General features: G+C 50.6%; 1 protein-coding gene across 2 annotated transcripts in view; it reads right to left on the bottom strand.

Moving 5' to 3' along the window:
- The window catches only part of Cpt1a (carnitine palmitoyltransferase 1A (liver)), a 53810-nt gene that overhangs the window by 17713 nt on the left and 10424 nt on the right, over positions 1-25673 (bottom strand). For both annotated transcript variants that reach the window (XM_005384264.2, XM_005384265.2), the window contains exons 2-10: positions 19082-19235; positions 16848-16987; positions 12615-12786; positions 10966-11067; positions 9743-9880; positions 7988-8065; positions 6010-6117; positions 5101-5185; positions 2952-3147 (exon numbers count right to left, since the gene is read on the bottom strand). In XM_005384264.2, coding sequence (XP_005384321.1) covers positions 2952-3147; positions 5101-5185; positions 6010-6117; positions 7988-8065; positions 9743-9880; positions 10966-11067; positions 12615-12786; positions 16848-16987; positions 19082-19222 — 1160 coding nt within the window. In that variant the 5' untranslated portion in view covers positions 19223-19235. The remainder of the gene's footprint in view (positions 1-2951; positions 3148-5100; positions 5186-6009; positions 6118-7987; positions 8066-9742; positions 9881-10965; positions 11068-12614; positions 12787-16847; positions 16988-19081; positions 19236-25673) is intronic.

The raw sequence follows: 25673 nt of genomic DNA, 5'->3' as shown, positions 1-25673 counted from the left end.
GCACCCACAAGTCCACCCACTCCATGGTCCCCAATACAGGCCCCAGCGGGAGGACAAACGTGACAGCAATACGCGCCGACACGAATGCAGCCCGCTGCCGAAGGGCTCAGGTAACTGGCTCCGGCCATTCAGAGAGGGGCTGGGGGGGTCTTAAAGGACCTATAGAGCATGGGGCTTGGGGAAAGGTGATCCTGGTCCCTCAGCTGTGCCATCTCCCAGGTCTCCTGTCAGGAGTTTCCAGCACTTCAGACAAGCACATCTAAAATGAGCTGGGTGTGGTGCGGCACACATGTAATCCCAGCACCCAGGAGGCCGAGGCAGGAGGATCGCTGTGAGTTGGAAGCCAGCCTGGGCTACAAGGTGAGCTTAAGGCCAGCCTGCACTACAAAGTGATACCCTGTCTCAAAAAAAAAAAAAAAAAAAAAAAAAGGAACACATCCGCCCCTAAGACACACTTCCTGATACTGCCCTGTCTTCCACAGGAGATGCTGAGCAACCCCGGCTTCTTCTAACACAGCCTCTTTAATGCCCCCCCCCCCAGTCCTCTCACTGGTCCGCACTGCTCCAACTGCTACACAGTGCCCCTGCTTCCCTGGACCCCCTCCCTCCCCACCACAGAAAACCTCTCTGTTCCTAGATCTACTTGTGTCACTTGTGCCAGAACTGGTCCATATAATGACAGCTGGCAGCAGCAAAGCCAAAGGCAGCCTGGCATTGGTCACAGCTCCTCCGCCTGGGCTGCATTCCACCTGCCTGGCCCATTCTGGACACCCACTGTCCTCTTGGCCCACTGCCACCGTCTGTAAGACACAGCCCGCCGGTGGCCCCAGCACCCAGGGCTAAGCCCGCTGGGTGCAGAGGTCACCCGTCTCCCATCACCAGCCTAACTCAGCAGCTCACCGGGGACGAGGCTGCCCCAGCAACACTGGGAGGTCTGAAGACAGCCATGACTGTCACATCGAGAGGGCCACCGGCATCCAGTGGGGACAGGGCAAGGATGCTGTTCACCAGCCCACACCACACAGCTCAACAAAGGCCCATGCAGGCCTGGTGTACAGAGCCAAGGCCAAGGGCCCTGCGGGACTCCTACTGGTCACGCCCTCGAGTAAGCAAAAGCCTTGTCCCACCAGGCAGGGAAATAACACATACTTTTGATGTGATGGTTCCTGGCTTCTGACTCCCTTAGTTCATGTTACTTCCTGGATGCCTAGGCAATAAGTGTATCCCTTGTTAAAGTATTCTGGCCGCTTGTCCTTAGTTGCTGAAGCAGCTTTGGGATAGCTCGAGGGGAATGATGGGGACAGGCAGTTCTTCTTTGCAGCCTCTGAAAGCAAGATCTCTAGCTTTCTCCTACTCCCCAAGGCTGGACACAGAGTTTTTCTATCTTTCTTTAAAAGCATTTCACTTCTATTTGGTTTATGGATCTTTACCCTGGCTGGAACTTTTCTACCCAAGATGCATCAGGTACACTAATTCTCCCCACCTTTCTGTCCTGGAGCTGGAAATTCCCTGAGCTACCTTGTCTGCTAGACCATGACCCCTGCCTCACAGGGGTCCTGCCCCACATCCAGGAGAGCAGCCCACTGCCTAGACAGGACAAGAATCTGAACAGAGAGGCCTTGCTGGTTATACCCCCAGGGTCTATTAGCACCAGAGCAGACCTTTTTTGTCCAATCCCATTTCTACATACTTGTCCATGCTTCAGCCATGCCCATGGCAAGGGAATCTCCCTAAAACCCCAAAAAGGAGCCAGGCATGGTGGTGCACACCTGTCATCCCAGCACTCAGGAGGCTGAGGCAGGAGAATCGCCATGAGCTCAAGGCCAGCCCGGGGTACATAAGTGAGTTCAAGGGCAGCCTGTACTATACAATGAGGCCCTATCTCAAAAAATAAGTAAATAAATGAAATAAAATAAAAAATCCAATAGGACAGGGTCATGTGCCAGGAGGTAGCACATCCTGATTGCATCAAATTCCCTGAGGTCCTTGCACCATCTCTCCATGTGACCGTAAGTGTACGGAGGAGACACGAGCACATGTGACTGAGAGAAATGAAGAGTTAGGGTCCCATACTTGGGACCCTTGCAGACCTTGCCCTGTGCATCACTTTACCTGACTGCTTATTATCTTTGCAGGTAAACACCGGGCCTTTGCACTGAGCTATGTTTCCAGTCCTTTTTAAATTTTTTTTGAGACAAGCTCTTACTAAGTGTCCAGGCTGGGCTCGAACTTACGACTCTCCTGGCTCAGCTTCCCAGAGTGGAGTACTGGAGTGTACCATCACGTCCAGCTCCCTCTAAGAAATTAATGGAGCCTACAGAGGGCATCGTGGAAGTATGTAGCCAATCAGCGAGAAGTTCTAGAGGCTCAGATTCGCTCCTGGGTCTGAAGCGGGTGGTCCTGGGGAGTGAGTCCACAACCCATGGGAACTGACGCTACCTCCAGAGCTGAACAAGAGGCGGCCTAGCCAGGGTCCACTGCAGCACTGTTCAGCTGCTGGTGTGGGGAAGCGCTGTCTCCACACCTATGGGTACCACAGAAAAGACCTGTGTTGTGAGCAGAAGGCCAAACTGAGCTTGTTCTTTCATATCCTAAAAGCCTACACCAGGGCCTTCGTTTAAGTTACTTCTGTTTCCTACATTAGTAAACATGCCTACAGCCCCAGGATAAGCCTGCTCCCCGCCCTGTTCTCTCTGTCAAATGTTCCACATGTTATGTATCTCTCTATACATGCATCTGCCTGTCATGTGCAGAGGTGGCCGTGGGACCCTACCAAATCCGACTGTTCTTGTGATGGGCCCTGCTACCATGCAGCACAGAACACAGTGACTGGGATCACTCGGGTACTGCCTCAGGCACCCACAGGGCCGGACTGCAGGGCTGGAAGAGCACTGCGACGCAACCACCACGTCCGGATGGACGTAGGACAGTGCTGCCAGGGGCCCACGCACCTGTCTCCGGCAGTGAGGGCGGCCAGCTTGGCCTCCCCGGGCTGAGGCTCTGAGGGGTCATCCAGGATCCGCTGCATCTGCTGCTCCAGCTCTCGAGGCTTCAGCAGCCGCCCATTGTGGTAGAGCCAGACCTTGAAGAAGCGGCCCCTGTGGTACACGACAATGTGCCGGCTGTCCTTGAGGTGCTGGATGGTGTCTGAGGTGGACAGGCAGTGGGGACACAAAATCCAGAGGAACAAGGTCAGAGTGAGAGGACTGTACCCACCTCCAAATGACACAATTCCCCCCCCTGTGTTATTCCACTCAGGTTAATGAGCCCGTGTTTCGTAAATCATGAAACAGAAGGGTGTTGAGAGCCCTGAAATCAGACAGGCCAGGCTTCCAAGCACACCTCGGCCTCTCACTGGATCAGTGATTTAGGGCAGATCACTACCCGCTCTAAGCCTCAGTGTTCTCATAGATAAAATGAAGCCAGGACTGAGGAAGGTGGTGGAGCACACCTGCAATCCCAGCACTCTGGGAAGTTGAGGCAGAAGGATTTCAAGTCTGAGCCCAGCCTGGGTAACTTAGCAAGACTCTCTCAAAGTGAAAAGTAAAAGAGGTGAGGTTGTAGCTAAGTAAACCTTTCTTCCTTTGCCTTTGGTTGTTGGGTATTTTGTCTCAGCCACGAGAAAAGTAACTAAGACACTTCTAGACTGGTAGGGGCCCATTGCTAAAATCACTGAGAGCAATTTGTCAGTGTCAGTCAAATTGCAAAGCCTACCGTGAGACCCAGCAAGTTAACCACACAAACTGGTTAACCCACAACAAAGGAGGAGAGGTCCACAGACATTCACTGTGACATCCCTTATAAAGGTAAAGAGAAAAGCCAGAAGCAGCTGACATACTCGAACTGCTTTGATACTATATATCAAAGTACACCAAAAATGCAGACAATGACTCTACTTGAGTGATTAAGTTAGTACTTTATCTTCTGTTCAAATCTTCTAAATTTTATTTCACTGTTTTTTGGGGGGGTATTGGGAATCGAACTGTCAAAGTTCTAGATTAAATCATCAGTACTAAAAAAGGAAAAGGAAAGGAAGGAGTGCTAAGTTTAGACAGCTGCTCCTTGTTATTGAAGGAGATGGATTCCAGGACTCCCTGTGGACCCCAAAATCCCCAGTGTTCAAATTGCCTATATAAAGTGGTGTCAGGGCTGGGGATTTAGCTCAGCGGCACAGCGCCTGCCTGGTAAGCACAAGGTTGCGAGTTTGATTCCCGGTACCGGAAAAAAAAAACAACAAAAAAAAAGCAGCGTCATATTTGTAATCACCTATGCACGTCCTCCCAAGCACTTTAAGTCACCTCCAGGTTACTTAGACCTCCCAGTGTAGAGCCATGCAAATGCATCAGTGACTGTGCAGGGACATAGTAGGGACCACGAAACCTCCACAGGGAAGCTCAGCTGCAGCAACACAGTCAGAGGCTGGATGAGCAGGGGACCTTCCCCTGTGGACCAAATGCAGCAATGGGGCTACACAAGAGCCTATGATGTGCTCTTAGACAGGTTCTGCTGGCCAATCATGTATCTCCACATTTCCCCACCTGCACAGACATCACAGTGTGATCTGTAGGGCCCTGGGCCATCCCAGCGGATAGCAGCTGTCCCTCCCTGTCATTCTCTGGGATGTCTTGGGCAGACAATGTGGCGACCCAGCAGCTGGCCCACAATCCAGTTTCTCCAGTACAATCCAGTTTGCATTTTACAATCAACCCTGCCTGAGAGCCAGAGAAATGTCCTAGGAATCCAGAAGAAGAAACAGAAATAGTTTGGCGGACATGGAAAAAACATTGCTGAAGAAAAACTAAAATCTGGAAATAGACCCATTGTCCAGGCTTAATGAAGACAAAGGAAGGGGCTGGGGATTTAGCTCAGCAGCACAGCACCTGCCTGGCAAGTGCGAGGTCGTGAGTTGATTCCCGGTACCAGAAAAAAACAAAAAACAACAAAAAAAAAAGACAAAGGAAATCCAACAGGAGTGCTCATGACCCCACCCTCTCAAGAAAGACTCCAAAATCAGAGCGGTCCCTTGGCCGACCCCGCTCACTGGGAGTGGAAGGCTGGAAAGTGCTGGTTGCCAAAGGGGCCTGGAGGAGGCCCACTCACCTGTCTCCTCCCCCGGGATCCGGCAGGTGTTGAACAACCGCTCCCACTGTGCTGAGCAGAGGGGAATTGTAGAAGCAAGACGAATCTGTAATAAAAATGTGCTTCAGACGAACAAACAAAAGTTCCAAAGGAAAATAAAAAGGGAGGAAATGAAGACCACACATCTAAATGCCGCATCTGTTCTCTGCGCTCAACTCCATCTTCTCCAATTGCTCCCGGGGTGGGTTCACAGGGGACTTGGCTACACCACGGCAACATTGGACTTTTGGCACTTACTTCCAAAATAAGGCCCTTGAATGTGTTCTTTACAAACTGACGCTTAACCAAAGAGGGTATTTAAGAGAGAAAAGAGCCAGGCACTTTTGTGCCTGTAATCCTAGCTACTCAGGAGGCTGAGGCAGGAAGACTCCAAGTTCAAGGCTGGGTTAAGCAATTTAGTGACACTCTGTCTCACCCTAAAAAATAAAAAGGTCAATGGGGATGGCTCAGCGGTAAAGTGCCCCTGGGTTTGAACCCCAGTACCACCAAACAAAAACAAACAAATTTTTTTTTTCCGAGGGAAAGTGCTAGAACTAAATTAACCAAACAGATATCCATTTAGGATATAACAATTAAGTCTCAAAATTATGCTGGGTAGATGCATACATAGGATTCCACTTACACAGAGGTTTTGCCATGACAAACTAATCAGAATGACAGACAGTGCATCAGGAGTTATCTGAGAGGGAGAGATTGTGAAGAAGCAGGTGTGATGGATTCGCTATCCTGACTGTGGTGACGGTTTTGACGGCTATAAGGATACCGCTGTGTGGAAACTTATCAGATCACGTAACTTTAGCATGTGCAATGGCAATTTCCCTCACTAAGGCTGTTTTACAGGAATTTGTTAAAAGCACAGTGTTTGCATACTGGTTGGATTTCCTCCCGGTCCAGCTTGCGTCTGTACAGCAGGATGGCGTGGATGGTGTTGCCCGCTCTTGCTGCCTGGATAGGGGTCGGGGTGACATAGAGCAACTCCTGGAAAGAGAAGGGTATGACAACAGAGAACGTTCATGGGAAAAGATACTGATTTGAATACACTGCAGAGCCTATCCTCACTGTAAAGATATTTCTATAGATACATTCAAATGTCCAAGGTATACCTAAAATACATGGTAAATATTTGAGTTTTTAAAAATTATAGTGAAAGATACATTGCCATCAATCCCCCTCAAAATACTCCCCCTCACTTTGAATGCATTTGTCCCATCATTCTTGCCACTTTCTGAAGCAGTTCTGGAAATCCTCTTTCGTGAGTGTCTTTGCAAGGTACGATAAAAAATAAAGTGAATGCTGCCGTTTGTGTGCCATCCAATGGAAAGGCAGGCTCCTAGAAACATTACTGTGTTTTCTCAACCACTTATTCACCAGATCGGGCACCATGTGACTTCTGGCTCTTCCCTGAAGTCAAGATGATCATCTTTTGGGTCAATTCAGGATATCAAGGCAGTTACAATGGTGCAACTAAAGACGCTCATGAAAGAAGACTTCAGAAAGTGACAAGAATGGTGAGCTAGGTGTGTTCAAAATGGGGGAGGAGGTGAGGGGTGGAGGGTGCCTTGAGGAATGGTAATGCTAATGTATCTTTCACTGTAATAAATTTACACATTCACTGTATCTTTGGATCCCACCATTTTAATCTACTGCAATTTAAAACAAATTTTAAAACAAACTGCAATTTAATTTTTTACTTTGGTCACCCTCACTTTGTTAATGCAGAACATAAGTCCCCAGGTATTCCTGGACTACTAAAAGATAACCATATTCCTCCCCAGATAGCTTCATAGAATGCACAGGAAGAGAGCAATTAGGTAAAGGTAATTTTCTGAATGAGAAGTAACCCAAGCCTAAAACATCCACTGATACAGATTTACGCCTACAACAAAGATGTCATATACACTTCTAAAAACCTCCTTTTCCACAGCTGGCAAAAGGCCAGAAGCAACACAGACCTGAGCATCCTGGAAAGTTGGAAATACAGAGGGGACTCTGGCTGGACAGGAAAAGAGCCTCTGTCTATACAAGACACATTTGGATCCTCCAGGGGAAAGGACCGAGGTGGCCACTGCCTCCATCATGCAGGAAAAGAAGCTCCATGTACTACACTGACAATTTTTTCTCAGTTTGAGACAGTTCAGCCCAGAGAAGAAAAAAAATTTTTAAAAGAGGGGGAAATACAAGGAAGTGAAGAAGGGACAGGAGAAGTTTAACTAGTCTTCCATTAAACAGTGGTTGATAGGCCGGACGTAGTGGTGCAAGCCTGTAATCCCAGGGGTTGGGAGGCTGAGGAAGGAGGATTATTGTGAGTTCAAGACCAGCCTGGGCTACAAAGTGAGCTCAAAGGCAGCCTGAACTGCATAGCCAGACCCTGTCTCAGAAAGACAAAAAAAGACAGCAGCCGACAACCCAAACCGGGGGCTTCTGATGAATGTCAATGTTTCAAAAGATGAAGAACGGTGAAGGGGCAGGGAAATGGTGCTCCGTGCAGCCTCCCTCTGGCCTCTGCCGATGCCTCAGCATACAGAAGGGCAGGCGCTGGCAGCACACTGAGCTCTCGGGTGGGAGAGCACACGAGCCCTTCGGGACACTGCAGACGGAAACACAGCACTGAACAAGGGGAACAGCAGCAAAGTTTCCCAGAGCTGGGAGCTGAGGGTGCCACGAGGGTGGTTTCCCAGCCCACGTCCCTGTGCGACTGCACCAACATAGCAGCACGAAGCCTTGGGTATGCGGAAACAGGAGCAGTAGGTGCTGTGGTCAAGCCCCTGAGCTGCTCACAGCTGTGAAGACGTCGCCCACGCAAGACAGGGATTCTGCCCCAGACAGCTGGCCGGGCCCAGGGACTCACCATGGCGTAGTAGTTGCTGTTCACCATCAGCGGCCCGCGGCCCCGGAGGTAGATGTACTGCTCCCACCAGTCGCTCACCTAGGGGATGGAAACCAGAGGCTCAGACTTGCAGGGAGCCATGTAGGCTGTGAGCGCAGGCCGCGCTGCAGGAAAAGCAGGTGTGCAGACACCAGTGAAGGATGGGGCCTTTCCAGAGCAGGCAGCCCTGAGCACATGCAATTAAGGAAGTGGGACATGTAAAGCGTTTTATGATGAGACATAGTTGGAAGGTGTGCTCATCATGTAGATGATCTGAAAAAAGCCGGAGTGGCCTGGCACGATGGTACACATCGGTAATCATAGCACTCTGGGAGGCTGAGGCAGGAGCATTGCAAGTTTGAGCCCAGCCTGGGCAACTCAGCAAAGCTGTATCTCAAAAAAACAAAAAAAAAAAAAAAAAAAAAAAAAAACGGCTAGGAATGTAGCTCAGGGCAAAGGCCCTGGATGAAATCCTCAGTACTGAAAAAAATAAAACATAAAAAGTGATGACTGACTGCTAACGTGTTTTAATAACCAATACTCAGGGCTGGGGTAGTAAGCAGGGCGCTTGCCTAGCACATGTGAGGTCCTGGGTTCAAATTCCAGGCACCAAAAAAAGATCCAAAAGTGCCTCACAGACTGCTTCTCCTCTATTTCCCAGGTCCTGAAAAAGCCAGTCTTGGTGTCACTCCACATTAGAGCCGTGGCACTAACACAGGGGCCAGGGTGTGCTGGGTCATCTTCTAGCAGCAGTGTTCAGCTGTTACCTGGTGAGCTGTCCCTAACAAACACCAGAGGCAGGACCGTCTCAACCCAGCCCCGTCCACTGGCTCTGTCGGGGTCATCCTTAACCTCCTCTTCCATGTGAGCTGTGCCCCGAATCACAGACTCTCCCCACACTGTGTGGCCCGGAATATGTCACTCGCTCTACCCCGACACATGGCTGCTCCATGGGGTCAGGGTGCAGACTGCACAGCTCAGAGGCTTCACTGGAGCTGACGCTAAGGGGACCCTGGGCCTGGGGCAGTCCCAGGAGGTGATCAACGCTGGGCTGCAGGTGCCTCTCTGACCGGGGGCTCAGAGGCAATGCTCTCGGAGCCCAAAGGAGCCAAACCCGATGGCAGAGCAGGTAGCAAAGACGGTGCACTCACAGCTACTGGCGGGAGTAAAATCACGACTACCTTCCAGCCCGAAGACTACAGACTCACATGGGAGAGCAGCATCAGTAGGGGGCTGGGGATTTATTTAGCTCAGCGGCACAGCACCTGACTAGGGATTTAGCTCAGCAGCCAGCGCAAGGTCACGAGTTCAATTCCCGGTACCAGAAAAGAAATAAAAAAAAAAAAGCAGCATCAGCCAGGGCAGGGTACAAATGCTCCTTCTTGCCTGGGGAAACCCATCACTGACCACCAAGCTGCATGGGGTCTCACAGGTGATGGTGGCTGATCTCAAATGGGATTCCAGCTCTGTGATGCCTGTCCTCCAGTTAGTATTTCCATACAGAAAAATTTCATCAAGAAAAAGTTATGAAGCAAGGCACTGTGGTACACACTTGTCATCCTAACACTGAGGGAGGCTGAGGCAGGAGGACTGCAAGTGTGGGTCCTGCCTGGGCAACTTAGTAAGCCCTTGTCTCAAAATAAAAAATTAAAAGAGCTGGGGATATAGCTCAGTGGTAAAGCCCCCAGTGCCACACACACACAAAAAGAAAGGTAGGTCATGTCTATAAATACTTACATAATTCGTGGCCCACCAGGACTTTAACTTCAAATACCACTGCAGTCTTGGTCCAAGATTGACGGCAAAATCTTGGGCAAGCACTGTCATCCTCTTAAAGTCTTCCTCCTTCATAAGAGGCTTCACTGATTCCAAATACTGGGGTGAGTGAAAAAAACATCGAGCGCCTTAAACTCATGAATGAAAGCTGTGGCTGCATCACCTGTGCCTTAGAGTGGTCACAGCACAACAAAAAGACTAAACTGCCTGAGCTGGTCTTACCTGTCCACAGCCGGGTTAACTCACACCAGTGCTAAATGACACTGCAGGCTGATAATTGAACTGTATAACCTTGTTGTGGTTTCTATCTTGATGTCCCCCTAAAGCCTCATGCACTCAAAGGCAGGGCTCTTGATGGGATCATGGGATGCTACAGATAAGTGTGATGTTAGGAGGGGGGGCTCTGGTCAGAAGGGGTGGATCTGTGGCCTAGAAGGTGGCATCTCCCTTGGGCTCCTCCCCTTGCCCTCTCCTGCCTGGATGCTGTGACATGAGCAGCTCTTCTCCTTAGAGCTGCTTCCACCAGGCCACACCATGAAAGGACTGAAACTTGCAAAACCTGATCCAGGGCCAGGGATTTAGCTCAGCGGCACAAGCATCTGCCTGGCAAGCACAAGGTTCTGAGTTCGATTCCCAGTACCAAAAAAGAAAAAAAAAAAAAGATTATTATTAAAAAGGGCAGAAGGACACCCAGGCTACAGTATAGATGAACCTTAAAACCCTTATGCTCAACCAGGCATGGTGGTGCACACCTGGAATCCCAGTACCTGGAAGGCAGAGGCAGAGCATCACTATGAGTTCAAGGCCAGCCTAGGCTACATAGTGAGTTCAAGGTCAGCCTGAACAGAGCAAGATTATCTTAAAAAAAACAAACAAACCCCCAAAATACAATGATACTTTAAAAAAAATCATAAAAACCCTACAAGGCACACTGCTGAGAGCTAATAAAAGCAAATGACAGCCAGGCGTGGTGGCGCATGCCTATAATTCCAGCACTTGGGAGGCTGAGGCAGGAGAATAGCTGTGAGTTTGAGGTCAGCCTGAACTACTCAGTGAGACTGTCTTAAAAAAAAAAAAAGAGGACAAAAGAGCAAATGACAGAAAATTAACATACAGTCATAATCGGACAGACTTAATCTGAAAGGTGCCTGGCATTCCCAAGTATGAGGAGGACACACACTCACCCTGTTCACGGTATCTTTGACTGCTGGCACCGGCTGACGAGGAAGAGAGGTCTGGAAGCTGTACAACATGGGTTTCCGACCTGAAAAGATCTTGACCATAGTCTGAAAAAAAAAGTCAGTTTCAAAGATGAGGCTAAGTTAAAGGCCCAAAGCCAGTTCTCCACTGTACCAACTTGCCAGCTATTTACTGATCATCTCTGCCAGTTTATTTTTCTGAGGACCCATTCTCTGCCCCCATACTCAAGGGCCTTGGCACATGCACGCATGCACACACGCACACATAGACAGGTGCACCAAGGAAAATATAAAAGCTGCATCTGACAGAGGCTCTGAGACGCTGCTACCCCTGGTTCATTCCCTGGCCACAACCTCTGGGGCCTGTGACGTTCCTGCCTCACTGGGTCTTCATTTGTGGGGTTTTGCATGAGGCCCTCTGTTTTGGGATTGGTTCAAAGCCAGCCAGGTGCCTGGTTGTGGAGTACACAGTCCCCAGGTCAGGTCAGGCCTGTGGCGGGCACAGTTCCCCAGGTGCAGGCAGGCTGATCTAGACCTGCTACAGTAACGAGTCATCTATTCTGACTGGACAAATGCAATCCTAGGGGCCCTAGGACTCAGCTCAACATCAGTGACAAGTGACACCCTGGGCAATGTCCCTGAAGTGTTTTCCACAAGAAAACAATAGCTCATCTAGGTGTTCAACTGCTTCTGCAGAAATGAAAACACCCATGTGATAATAGCAAAGATGGTCTGGGAAAGAGGGGAGCCCTCTTGTGGTGGCACCTAGGTGATTCCTGGGAGGTCTAGGGCAGCAGGCCAGGCCACAGCTGGGGCACCCATGTGGCCACTGAGCATAGGGGCCCGACCTCAGGTTCAGACAAGATCACCAAAGCTACCACACCGCTTCACAAACATTAATAAAACCAAGAGTGAGCCCAGGGCAGGAGGGAAGAGGATTTTAAGGAAAATCTCCCCAGGACCAGGTTCATGAAAATCACTGAGGCCACTCCATAAACTACAAGTTAACAAAGCTGCTATTTCTTAATGAGATGCCCAGCTCCAAAGAGCTTACGGAGCCGAGAGCAGGGGAGAGCAGTGAGGACAGGCAGGGAGGAGCAAATGGGACACAGGGCCGAGCCCCGAAGGGACAGGCCTCAAGACCTGGGGATGATCCTTACCTTGGACGGCCAGTATTTCAGAAAATGTGAGCTCATTAAAGCAAAGATTTAACACTGGATGGACATCACAGCCTGCCACTTTCCATTAGGAACCTCGGGCTCAGGGCCACAGCAAGCAGAAGGAGTGGGCGGGAAGGCACTCCTCATACCACCCAGCAGACAGGTCAGCCAAGGAAGCCACTAAATGCCCGCATGCAAGGGGCGCATAAAAGCTACAAAGACCCGGGGAGTGAGAGCGGGTTTGTCTGACCAACAATCTGAGCTACAGATAAGCAGATGCAAGACTGAACGTCACAGAGCTCACCAACATCATCAGAGAAAATACCCTTGGGCCCAAGCCCAAGGTGAATCCAGTCTTCGTAGCAACCAGAGGTCGAGACCAAGCCACCTGCCATGTGTCAAAGGAGAACCAGCCCCAGAGGACCCCTCCTTGAACACCAGAGACCATCCCCCCTGCAAGTGGTGCTCAGTTACCATCCAGATCTTGGTGCTGCGGCTCATCTTGCCGTGCTCGGCGAACATCCAGCCGTGGTAGGACAGGAGCACCTTCAGCGAGTAGCGCATGGTGAAGATGAGCGCCACCCACAGGCCTGTGCCGAAGAGGAAACCACTGACCACGTCCTTCGTCTGGGTGGACATGTAGCCGCTGGGGGACAAATCGAGATGAGTTACAAAAGCGCAAACATGGGAAGAAGCCCGCGGGTAACACCCGTGCAAGATACCACATGCGACAGGACAAAGCAGCTTTTGAGTGACCAAAAAGAGGGAAGGCCATCGCATCCCAAATCAGAATTGGCCCCAACAGAAAGAACACTCAGGAATCCCCCTCTCCAAAGCCCACAGCAACTCTCTTCCCTGCCTCAAAGTGAAGCAGCCTTTGGGCGGACGTAGTGGTACTGCTTATAGTCCCAGTTACTCAGGATGCTGGGGCAGGAGGATCTCTGGAGTCCAGCCTGGGCAATACAGCAAGACCACCTCTTAGAAAAAAAGGAATGGAGCCTGGCGTGGTGGTGCAAGCCTATAATCCCAGCACTTGGGAGGCAGAGGCAGGAGCAGTGCGAGGCCAGCCTGAGCTATACAGTGACACCCTGTCTTGAAAAAGAAAAAGAAAAAACAGAGTGAACCAGCCAATATGCTTTTGTTGGAAAAATACTCGGCTTTCTCCAGGGTCCCGGCAAGCCACTGTTAGGTGGAGATCTGCTTGTGAGGATGCCCAGGCCCTGGTGGATGGGGACCACCCTGCCTGGTGCTCACAGGGATTCTGGGCCATTTCCTTCACTCTTTCTGTGTTTTCCCCTCTCAAATCTACCTCTGGATGTCACATTTATTACCAGAACTACTTTATATCAAAAGAGCTTGTTTACGATCTAGACAAGAGTACTTACTATGAATGAACACTAAAATAGTCACTGAAGCACTCAAGAGGCCAAGCAGGAGGAGCACAAGTTCAAGGCCATCCTGAGCTACCTCATTAGAAATGCTGTCCTTTGTGAATGGAAGTAGGGTACTTTATGGTAAAAAATGAATCTGTAAAAATGAGAGAGCACTGACCCAATAAAAGGATTAAAGTCAAGGAGATAGATACATCACTTGTATAAATCTGTAAATTATATGACCATAGGTTTAAGACAACTAAAAACAAAATCAAATATTATGAAGGAATAAAATGAGACAAAAATGCAGTTAGTTTCTGGTTTTTAGTTTCAGCTGTTTGGAAACTGCAAAATATTGAAAAAATAAAAACTATTTCAGTGTCCTTCAAATGGTTAAAACAACAAACAACCAAACACAGTCTCAGGAACTAGCCATTTAACATCCTATGATACTTAACTGGCATGGAAACAAATTATATTTAAGGAAAATAACTTTAGCTTCAAAACTGGTATTTTTCTATAATCTGCCAACTCTAGCGCTCCACAGTAGCCTCTAAACCAGTGTGATCTCTCCTGATAATCTAATCTGCAAGCCCGAACTTGGATTTAGGGACTGAAGAAGCTATCTTTAGTATAATCTACATTTTATATTTCTAAGTACTTTAATACCACAGCACAATTTAACTCACAAAAATCAGACAAATAAATAACATGCTCAGGACTTTTTATATTTATTTATTTAGAGACAAGGTCTTAGCCGGGCATGGTGGCACACGCCTGTCATCCCAGCACTTGGGAGGCTGAGGCAGGAAGATCGCTGCGAGTTCAGGACCAGCCTAGGCTACCAAGTGAGCTCACGGCCAGTCTGAACATAGCAAGACCCTGTCTCAAAAAGACCAAGAAAAAAAAAATAGAGATAAGGTCTTGCTGTATAATTCAGGTTGGCCTTGAGTTCACTATGTAACCCAGGCTGGCCTCAAAAGAACTCACTATAATCCACCTGCCTCAGTCTCCCAAGTGCTGGGATTATACGCATGCGCCAACATGCCCAGCTATAAGGCTTTTATATGTACACATAGGCACCTAGACAGCTGAGAGCTTTCTTTTAAAAAGAACATGCTCCCACTGGATGTGGTGGCATATGCCCGCAATCCCAGCACTCAGGAGGCTGAGGCAGGCAGATCATAGTGAATTCAAGGCCAGCCTGGGCTACATAGTGAGACCCTGTCTCAAACGAAACAAAGCAAAAAACAAAGCTGGGCGTGGTGGCACACACCTGCAATCCCAGCGCTTGGAGGCTGAGGCAGGAGGACCATTGCAAGCTTGAGACCAGCCGGGGCTACAAAGTGAGCTCAAGACCAGCCTGACCTGCATAATGAGACTCCATTTCAAAAAGACAGGAAAAAAAGAAAAAGATGAAACAAAATAAAACAAAACAAGAACACGCTATTTTCGAGGCTGCAGGGATGGACAGAAGCAGTGATGAACCCACATGTGGCCACTCTGACAGCAGCACCCTAAGACTAGGGTGGGGGTAGCTCAGTGTGAAAGCACTTGTCTCATGTGTGTGAGGCCCTGGGTACTATGTCCAATATTGAAAAAAACAAAACTAAACTAAATTCAACCCCTTACAACCCAGCAGCACAGGATACCGGAGTGCCTTCCTCCCCGGGAGACAGCAGAAGAGGCCCTCGAGGCTGGAAGACACTGAGCCTTAACCTGACCTTTCTAAATATGCACCACAGATGGCCCAGTTTACCAAAATAGGTTCAGAGGGACAGAGAAACAAATCTTATAAAGACCCAGATTACAAAAGGCTTTAAATAGCTGACACGTCTGAAGAGAATCCAGTTTTCAGCAACAGCCTAGGTTAGAGAGTGAATTACAAGTCTGCCTTTAACTCAGGAGGCTGTAGCGGGAGCTTGAGGCCTGCCCAGAGAATTCAGCAAGATCCTGCCTTGAAGTAAAATTTACGAAGTTTAGTCTGGCCCCAAAGCAATCTAAAAGGACACCGAACCGGCTCAGCATGTAAGGCGTGGCTGGGAGTGGTGACGCACACCGATAATCCCAGAAGGTTGAGGCAGAAGTTGAGGCACCTTAGGTCTCAAAAATTCAGGCCCAGCCTGGGCAATTTAACAAGATTCTGTGTGAAAATAAAAATTTCTGAAAAAGAATAGAGAATATAGTTTCGTGCTAGGGGCCTGGGTTTTATCCCCGGTATAAAAAAAAAAAAAAAAAAAAAAAAAAGCAAAATGTGAAAGTACAGGAGCACGCTGTCCCCAGGGAATAGCCTGATGCTCTCAGGACCTAAGGTAGAAAGGAGACAGCTGGGCCAAGTGACCGGCCCTGCCAGCTGCACTCTGATGGAAATGACAGCAGTGCCTGCCATAGAGTCCCCATCCTCAGGCAGACAAGGAAACCGGCAGGCATCCAGGCCAGGCACGGTTCCACCAAGATGACTGGGAATTTTTATTCCATCTCCTGCAGGTGCTTATAAAGCCAGAGCCAGCACTGCCGGGCTGGCCTCTCCTTCACACCCAAGTGTTCTGCTAGGGACCAGGGCATGGAGGACCCCCTAGGCCCTCTGAAAAAGTCCAGGAGTCAGGACCACCACTCTTAGCTGAATATCCATTCGATTCAGTTAAGTCTGCTCCATCATTTGAGTCATCAGAGTCAAACACAGTCAGTCATTAGCTATGAGTGAGTAGAATCTGCACTACACTTTTGCCAGTTTTTCTTTTCTCCTCCCCTCCCCGCCTCTCCTCTCTTCTCCTCTTTTCCCTCTCTTCTTTTCTCCTTTTCTCCCTCTCTCCCTCTCTCTCTCTCTCCAGTGCTGCATGTGGAAAAACCTAAAACTGCAGGCACAGAAGTGCTAGGGGCTCCCCAGGGGGTCCAAGCCACTCTGAAGAGAACTAAGGGCCGACATGGCCTCAGACCTTCCATCCTTAGCAGTCAGTTCAGGGGGACCAGAACTCGGGGATGGAGAAGTGCAGTGTAAAGAAGTAGTTACACTGGTAACCAGCCTCCCGGGAGAAATCCCCTGCAGGCCACACACAGCTCCCCTGTGAGCTCCACACACTGCCACTGCTGGGCCGCGGGCACAGGGACACCTGGTGGGCGGGCACCCTAGGTCTCATCTGGCTCACAAACTCCCAGGGGACTTTGACACCATCCCAGGAAATGGGAGGAAAGCCAGCATGAGAAAGACAGCAAAAGCTTCAAAGCAAACCTAGAACAGTGACAGTCACAGTACTTGAAGAGACACACAAACATTGGCAGCTGGAAAATAAGCGAGTGCCTGGACAGCTGGAGACAAGAGGACAGGACTACTCACGTGCCATCAAGGGTCCGGCTGATCCTGGTGATCATCCCTAAGGAAGGGTCCACCTTGGTGTACATGGATGACATCACACCCACCACCACGATGAACCAGCTGGAAGGACTGGCCGGGAACACGCCGGTGATGATGCCATTCTAGACAAAGACATGCGGACCATGAGCCATGTCCTCCGCACTGGCTGTGCCACACGAAGCTAGCAGATGTCAGGCAGTGGAGTGAAAGCATGGGCAGGTGACCAGGGACCGAACCACCACCACCACCAGCTGGGTCTCTACCATGTACAGTTTGCCCCCTTCATCACCATCTTAACAAATCATACCCTGAGATGACTGTTCCCCAACTGTGACCCCGGGACATGAGGATCACCCAGGCACCAGTTTACCATATAGACTCCTAAGCTCTACCTAGACTAGCTCCCGATAGCTGCTGCTGAAGGGTATCCCTGGGCCACCAGAAAGTCCTACCCCCAACCTGCTACTGCCCAGGACACCCAAGACCCGGCTGCATTACTGGCCCTGCATGGTCCCTGAATTGGAGCCCCTGTTTACAGGTTCCACAGTCCATGTGAGAATTTGCTGGGAAATGCTCCAGGGGAAGAAAAAAGAAGTATATGGCCGGGCATGGTGGTGCACACCTGTAATCCCAGCACTTGAGAGGCTGAGGTAGGAGGATCTTTGCGAGTCCAAGACCAGCCTAGGCTACAAAGTGAATTTAGGGCCAGCCTGAACTGCATAGTGAGACCCTGTCTCAAGAAGACAAAAAAAAAGTATATGGAACAAAACTGGCAAAATATAGATCACTGTTGAAATCAGGAGGAAAACATTAAGGACCACTGGGTATCTGAAAAACTCTCTAGAATCTTTCCATAAGATATTGGTTTGAAGGGGCTGGTGGCACACGCCTGTCACCCCAGGACTGGTTTGACCAAGAACTGACAATAAAGCCATTGAAGCTTTGCCAGAATTCTCTTAAGACGTATTCCCACTCCTACATGTCCGCCCCATTAGACTTCCAAATGTCTAAGTATACTCTGTGAAATGAAAATGTTTTTAATAATAAATCAGTTTAGTGAAATTGAGTAAAAAGTAAAATGTGTCCTGGACACCAAGTCTCCCAGCCACAAACCCACACCAAGGCCTGAGCCCTGCAGCAGCTCTGGCAGCCTGGAGGCCCCTCCTCCTACTGGTTATAGCACCGTTCCCTTATGAGGTGTGGCCATATATTGTTTATTCTATGAGCCTTGCCAGCTCTCAGCAAAACAAGGTCTTGTGGTCGAACAGTTTCCATCCTGTAGGGGGCGCCCTCCTTCTCCCCCCCCCCCCACAGTGATGAACACATCACCTGGTAACCTGGGACCAGGAAGCCATCCGCTGAGCCCTAGGACACAAGGGCAGGGAGTTGGCTCTGAGGATTCATCTGCTACCACCTACTCTAGTCCAGGGGCCTTTCCAACAACCTTCCTGTGCCACCCCAGAGAGGGACTCCAAAGAGTCACACTCCACACAGCAGGCTGGGGCTGGTGCCTCCTGACTCAGTGACCTGGTTTGAATGTTTTCAAACCCCCATTTATTCCTGCTGGAGTTTTTTTTTGAAGAAACTAAAATTGGGCCGGAGGGTGTAGCTCTCATCACTCCCCAGACTCAATCCTCAATCTACCACTGGGCTACACCCAGTTATTAAACAGTTACTAAACACACTTGCTGAAGTTTAGAGACATGCCTTCTACTTTTGATGAGACCTCTCACTAACTAGGTCACTTGCCCTGGGAGCCTCGGCTTTCCATGCTGTTTTACAGTGAGTCAATGTGCTCGAAGGTGAAGGCCTTCGGGATTCACCAGAACTCGGTAGCCAATGTATGTCTGAAGGTGCCCATGATCCTTAGGGACCATGGAAACAAATTCCATGCCATTTCTAATCTAAAACACTAACTCCTCCATGGCATCAAGACAGCCATTCTTATATGTCAAAGGGCTCACTGTAGGGATTAAGACAAATATCGGAGGGCTGGGGATTTAGCTCAGCGGCAAAAGCGCCTGCCTGGCAATCACAAGGTCGTGAGTTCGGTTCCTGGTACCGGAGAAAAAACAACAACAAAAAAAAAAACACAAAGGTTCGGGGATGGGGATTTAGCTCAGCGGCGAAGCGCCTGCCTGGCAAGCGCAAGGTTGTGAGTTCAGTTCCCGGTACCAGAGAAAAAACAAAAAAAAAAAAGACAAATATTGGAGAACCTTGAATCGGATGAACTTCTTTTTCCAGGAATGAAGGCCTGAGAGACAGATCTGTTTAAGGGCTTCATGGCTCAGCTGGAGGTCGATCCCGTCTGGAGTGACAGTGAACTGAAAGGCCACAGCTTGGTGAGCTTCTGCCATCTCGAGCGGTTATCTAGAAGACGGGAAAACAGAACATAGTGGGTCATTATCCCAGAAAAATCCCTCCTAGAATTGTAGATCCTCCTGCAGAGAAGCTCTTCCTCCTTGTTTAACAGATTTTACATCTTCACCAACAGATGGAATTTTGTCGTCCCCCCTACTTCTTACCCGTCTCCTGTCCTGTATGCGCAGACAACTGCATACCCCTCTCTTTAAAGGGCTGGGAAGGTTGCAGAGGCTAAGCCCATGGAAGCCCAGCGTCCCCAGGCCCCTGTGCCCTGACCATCCCCAAACCACACCCCCCCCCCAGCCAGCACCCCAAGCCCTCCCAGCAGGTACAGGGAGCTGGTGGCTGTGGAGGGACCACCACTGCAGAGACAAGTCCCTTTCTCACTGCCACCCATCAGAGGGCGGCACAGAAGCCCGAGCATCCGCAGGCGCGGCCCCAGCAGCCCCGCACCTTCAGGCAGGGTCTCGGCGCCAACGACAAACGCCTGTGCCTCTGGTGCTGTTGTGGGCTGACCTGGGAAATCTCCCTCGGCTTCTGCATTGCATCAGAGACAGCCAACGAAATGCACACAGGAACTGGTGTGCCCCCTGACAGGCGGCACCGGAAGCCAGAGTGGCCTCAGCCCCCCCGAGGCATTTCAGAGGCACCTGGGCTGGGCAAGCCGATGAAATGGACCCTCGGGCCCTGGCTGGAACCCTCTGTTTGGCACCAAAAGCCTAGGTGTGGCCAGGAGTCAGGCTGGGGCTGGGAGTTGAGGGTTCAAGCCTGGACTCCCACATGCGAAGTGAAATGTCACCAGGAGATTTAGGTAGAGGCCCAGAGGCAGGTGGCATCTCTAGGAGTGAGGGGGAGGCTGGCGTGGGTGACCACCTGGGAACTGTCACATAGGACCTTCAAGCTCTGCTCTGACTTCAAAATGGGCAAACAGGCAAAACTGCATCCCACTTATCACTTAGCAAACCCCGATAGCCTGGTCCATTTTGAAGACATAGATCCCATGTTTGAAAGCAGCAAGACGACTGACACGCTTGCTACAGAAAAATGTAGTGCTGAGGATGGCATCAAAGCAGACAGCTCTGAATGTGTTTCTCAAGAGGCTACTCGAGGGGCCCCAGTACTCCCGCAAGTCCCTGGGTTAACTCCTAACACCTCCCAGGTCTCAGCGCACAGGAGGCGTATGGCATTCTCAGCGGCAAAGAAACGAGTGCGACTGACAATCAGGGGATTATCGACGGCAGCAGATGACACAGTGTGTGCAGTCAGCTATGCAGAGGCACACATGCTAGGTCTGCTCAGAAACCAAACCTCAGCTCCAGAGAGTCAAGGTTGGGAATATTTAGTGTCCTTTCCAGGACTAAAATATCCTTTTCAGAACTACTTAAATTTAAGAGAGAGTTGTGGGTATTTTTTGAGAGGGGTCCTGGGCTTTACACATGCTACACAAGACCTCTACCATTAAGGTACATCCTCAGACTTTTTTATTTTAAGACAAAGTCTTGCTAAATTGCCCAGGTTGGACTTGAACTTAACATCCCCCTGCCTCAGCCTCCCCATAGTGAAGGATGACAGGTATGCACCACCACGCCCACTGGGTTTCCTTATTTTGACAGTTTTAGAATAATTATAAAGCATTCTAACTGGCCCTACAATGGGTAGTCTTTCTAGATTTGCAGCAGGCCTGGGGCAGGATGGATAAGCTGTTCCTCTTTTCTTCCTAACCTGAGCACAGAGCTGCGTTCACACTAAGGATTCATTCCAAACAAGCATTACCTCATCCCAATAAAGAAGCAAGCTAAGTCTTTTTTAGATATCATATGATATTGTGATTTGTTAAAAGACCTCTTACTTGTTGGTAATATATAGTGAAATATTTACAATGCAATTTTACTGGGTCTGGGATTTGGTGTGGGGAGGATCGGTCAGAGGTTCTCGAAGAACTGTGATGTTGGATGACCCACTGGTCACATTCTGCAGGTCTCTCATGTGTACACACAGATCTCTTGTCATTTTGCAATGTGTCTAAGGATGCTTCAGCATCTGTCTGCCACAGGAGGTGCTAGACCCATCATGGGTGGAGAAGGCTTTTGGGGGCACACTCGGTGGAATGGCCACAGACAGAAGGCTTCTCGGAGCTAAGCCCCCAGGCTGGCTGTAAGTGGTCCTGGATGCCTGCGTCCCCAAGGCAAGCATACACATCTGCCCACCCACTGCTCTGCAGGGGCAGCCACAGGGAGCCGATCAACACAGCCAGAGACAAGAAAGATAAAATCAAGGGGGCCAGGATGAGTGGAGAGGCACCCGTCTACACCCAAGGCCCCCAGCCTCCGTCCACACAGCCCACAGCATGGCATCACCTGACCGGTCACAACCAGGGGGCAGTCACCATCCACTTGACCCACCCAATTATATCTACCGTAAAAACAACAAAAAGGGAAAACCAAGCTGTAGGTTGGCCCCTGCCTCCTTAATGGTCTCCTACCCTCTTCCTGGGCAGAGGCCACACCCCTCATCCGGTGGGGACTTCCACCTGCCACCTGCAGCTCCTACCTTTCACCCTATGGGTGTGGGCGCAGCTCCGCAGCCTCTGCCACTCCCAAGTCAACCAGAACAGCAGCCACAGTGACTGATGACACAGCCATCATGGCTTTGCAGTGTCAAAGTAACCCTCAGGGTGGGGCAGGAGGGCAAGCCCTTCCCTCATTCCTGACCCTGAGCCAGGGGTTCACCAGTGTCCCTAAGCTAAGGGACTTCCTTAAATGCAGGAAAGGTAACTACATAAAGCCACCCACCTCCCCCACTTCCCAAGCCTGGAAGGGCAGAGGGCTCCCAGACTAGCATCTAAAGCCACTGTGAATGACAGTCACCCTGTTCCCTGCTCTGGTGCATCCCTGCCAAGAGAAAGCCAACTTGCGCCCTGGGATGGCTCTCTGTAAAATACGGAAAGCAAATCTTTTCCTCCAAGCAAACAGATCGGCAGCCTCAGACCACTGGCTTAAAAGCCCAGGCTGGTGGCTGGAAGGCCAGGGCCACCTAGGAGAGCCGCCTCCATGTGCACACAGACCGCACCAGGGAAGGCATCTTCAAGGGGACAGGGCAGACAAGCTGGGATGCAGAACCCAGTGTGTACGGGGTGAGGGTATCCAGTGGAAGGCGGCAAGTCACTAATGAATCCAAGAACAGCAGAAGAGCTGCTGGCACAAGCCTCCGTGAATTCAACTGTGTTCTTCAGCATGAGACGTCGCAAATATACGGGAGCAGCACTTATTTTAACCTCTCCTGCAGTAAACAGAATGAATGCTCTATACTGACATGGGAGGGTGCATCAACTCCATTTACTTATTTATTTACTTGTGGTGGGGACAGAGTTTCACTATGCAATTCAGGCTGGCCTTGAACTCACTCTGTAGCTCAGGCTAGCCTCGAACTTGCAGCGATCCTCCTGCCTTGGCCTCCCGAGTGCTGGGATTATAGAAGTGTATCACCATGCCTGGTGGCATCAACTCCTTTTAAATGAAAATTGAAACATTAGACCTGACTACTCTACACCTTCCTCAAAATGTGGGATTTGTCTTTTCCATCCCCGTTCAGGTATCCCTGGACTGCTTGCTACCCTGTGTGTATGAGTGTGTACACGCATGCGTGTGTGGGACCTACAAATGCCACCACACTCTTGAGTCTTCCCACAGCTGGCTTTTGTCCTACAGATGCCCCTGCATCTGTCCACAGAGCCTCCCCAGCCCCCCCAAGTTGGGACAGTCCAGTGAACGCCTGGGTCCCTGTCAAGCCACAGGGGCCTGTTTTCTTCCACCATGTACACAGCAGCTAAGCTTGCACATGAGGAGGAGGCAGAGGCTGCACTTGTGTAAGAGGAGTATTATTATTTAATGGAGGCCCCTAACCCTCTGGGGCAGCACGGCTTCCCTCCTGCTCCGCCCTCAGTCCAGCTCTGCCCTAGGTCCAGCTCCCTCATGAAAAGATCACTGAGGCCTCTGTGCCTTCACTGTAGCCTGGACTGCTGCTCAGCAGCCTGGGCTCCTGTGTCCCCCAGCTCAGCTCTCCCAGGGGTCTCACTGCCCCACTCACCTCGCTTGGCCTTGGGTCAGCCCTGATGAGAAGGTAGGTGGTGTCCCACGCACCCCTCCACTTCTGCGCCTCACACACTCGTCCTTCTCCACTAGGGCCAGGCCCGTCTGACTCCCCCGAGGAGCCATCTTCTGACACCTTGCGGCAAGGGCAGGAGGCCAGGAGCACCTGGGTGCTCCAACTCTCCCTTCCTGACACCTGCCCTGGAGTCCTGGGCACACCCTGCTGTGCTCCTCTGTTAGCACACAGCCCAGAAAGGACGGGCTCTCGGGGCCAGCTGGCAGGCCTTGTGCCCTGACGCAGGCTCCCTACACCAGGCGCCTGCCTCTTCGTTATCCCGCCACACTTCCCAAAGCTACAGCAAGGAGCCACCAACAGAAGGCTCTGCCATAACTCCCACTACAGTGCCCACTAAACTGCTGGTTTCTGTGGACAGCTCTGTTTCCTGCACCTGCTTCTTCCAAAAGTCACCAGCTGCACAAATGCCTTCTGATTCATCCGAGGCCCCTTCCCCCGGCACCCAGCTTCTGCACTGGTGAGAGTCCTAAATTCCACCTGTGCACGGGACCCTACATTTTCAGCACATCTTCACTACTCCAAAACTCCACTGACTGAAAATTAATCTCCCACATTCCCTCATGACCATGCCCTCCCCTCCACCTTTTCTCCTACTTGGCCCGAGGCCACGCTGCCTGCCTTGCTGGGGCATGAGAGGACTAGGCCTGCCCTGACTCGCCTCCCCTAACCTGTGCTGAATTCAGGAAAAGGCACTGCCTGCGGGTGTTGCTTCACCCCATGCCCATCCCGTCCAGGCATAGCCTGGCCCTCACTGCCCCTCCCAACCCTCCACCGCTGAGATTTCCCAAGAGCCCTGCTAAGCTCCGCTAGTCTGGGTCACCCCAGCGGGCGGCCTATTTGCAGCCCCTCTGGTTCTGAGACACAGTGCAGCAGGGGGCGGAGGGCAGTGGTGTTGCTGGGGACAAGCTCTACACAGCGTGACTGCAAGGATCCAAATGTACAGCAGAGCATGCACCTGTTCCAGGATGGCGTGGGACAGCAGATCCTCCAAAGCAAAGCAGAAAAGAGAAAAGGGAAGAAAAGCTGAGAACTATACAGAGGCAGGTGAGAAGCCAGCTTAACCTCCCCTGTGTCATTCACTGAGTCCCTCAAATACTGAGCAACTATGCCAGCATTATTCTAGCCCTTGAACTAGAATTCCAAACCAGAGGAGCAGAGTAACTGCGAACATGCCCTCTGGGCAAACAGCTTGGCCACTCCTCCCCGAAAGCAGGTCGAGCCAAGTGGTACAGGAGTGACCACTCAAGGACTCTTCCCTACACAAGGCCACTTCTTGCACTGTGCCTTCGGGCTGACTTAGGGCAAACTCAGAAGGAGCCGCAACCCGCCAGCTGTTTGGGAGATGTCCAGAAACACATCCAACTCTGCAGAGGTAGAAAACCCCCTGTCTACATGGTCCAGCATCGTCGTGGGGCTGCAGACATGCTCATTTTCACGGTTGGTACCGAGTCATTTCTGAAAAGGTGCACAGAAGTCTGGGCCTGGCTCTCACCTCTGTCTGGGACGGATGCCAGTCCTGAGTGACTATGTGTGTGGCGATCACCCACCCAGAGCGCTACCTGGCAGGAGCCTGTGCAAAGCTCCCTGCCTGGAACCCACCTCAGGTACCCGCCCACCCAGGGGCTGAGCAGAGACATCATTCGAGGTGTTCCTTTATGAGTTACAATGCTGCTACAGGAGAGGGGCTCCCCATGCTTAAGCACCTTATATTAATCCTCTCTGGGAACACACCACGGTGCAGAATAAGATGCCCAAGCCGAGAAATATGACCTATTTATCACAATTTACAAAATTCCCACCCCCGGTCCACAGTTCACACTTTCCACAGTATTCCCCACAGGTTCCCAAAAGGGCTCTCCGAGCACCCCACCTTGGCCAGGCCTGCGGGCCACGCCCTCCCTCTGGGCGGCCTGCTGCCTTCTGTCTCTTGTTGCCTCAACCTTAGCTAAAAGGTCCCTTCTCTCAGGTACCTGCTGTGGTTGGCCCCTGAATCCTCAAATCCACATTCCCACAGCACAGGCATCTCCAAGGCACACTCAGTGGTCTTACCTGACCTTGCTGGCAAAGGACTTTTCACTTCTAAATTATGTAACCTCCCAAAATAAATTGTAAACGCCAGGTGTGGTGGCACACACCTGTAATCCCAGCTCTCGGGAGGCTGAGGCAAAAGGATCACCGTGAGTCCAAGGCCAGCCTGGGCTACATTGTGAGTTTAAGGCCAGCTTGGACTACATAGCAAGACCCTGTCTCAAAAAAATAAAATTAAATAATATTAAATAA

Source organism: Chinchilla lanigera, unplaced genomic scaffold (assembly GCF_000276665.1).
Source record: "Chinchilla lanigera isolate Chin_1 unplaced genomic scaffold, ChiLan1.0 scaffold00021, whole genome shotgun sequence".
In the NCBI taxonomy this organism is placed as follows: Eukaryota; Metazoa; Chordata; class Mammalia; order Rodentia; family Chinchillidae; genus Chinchilla; species Chinchilla lanigera.
This window is presented reverse-complemented; position numbering and strand designations above follow the sequence as displayed.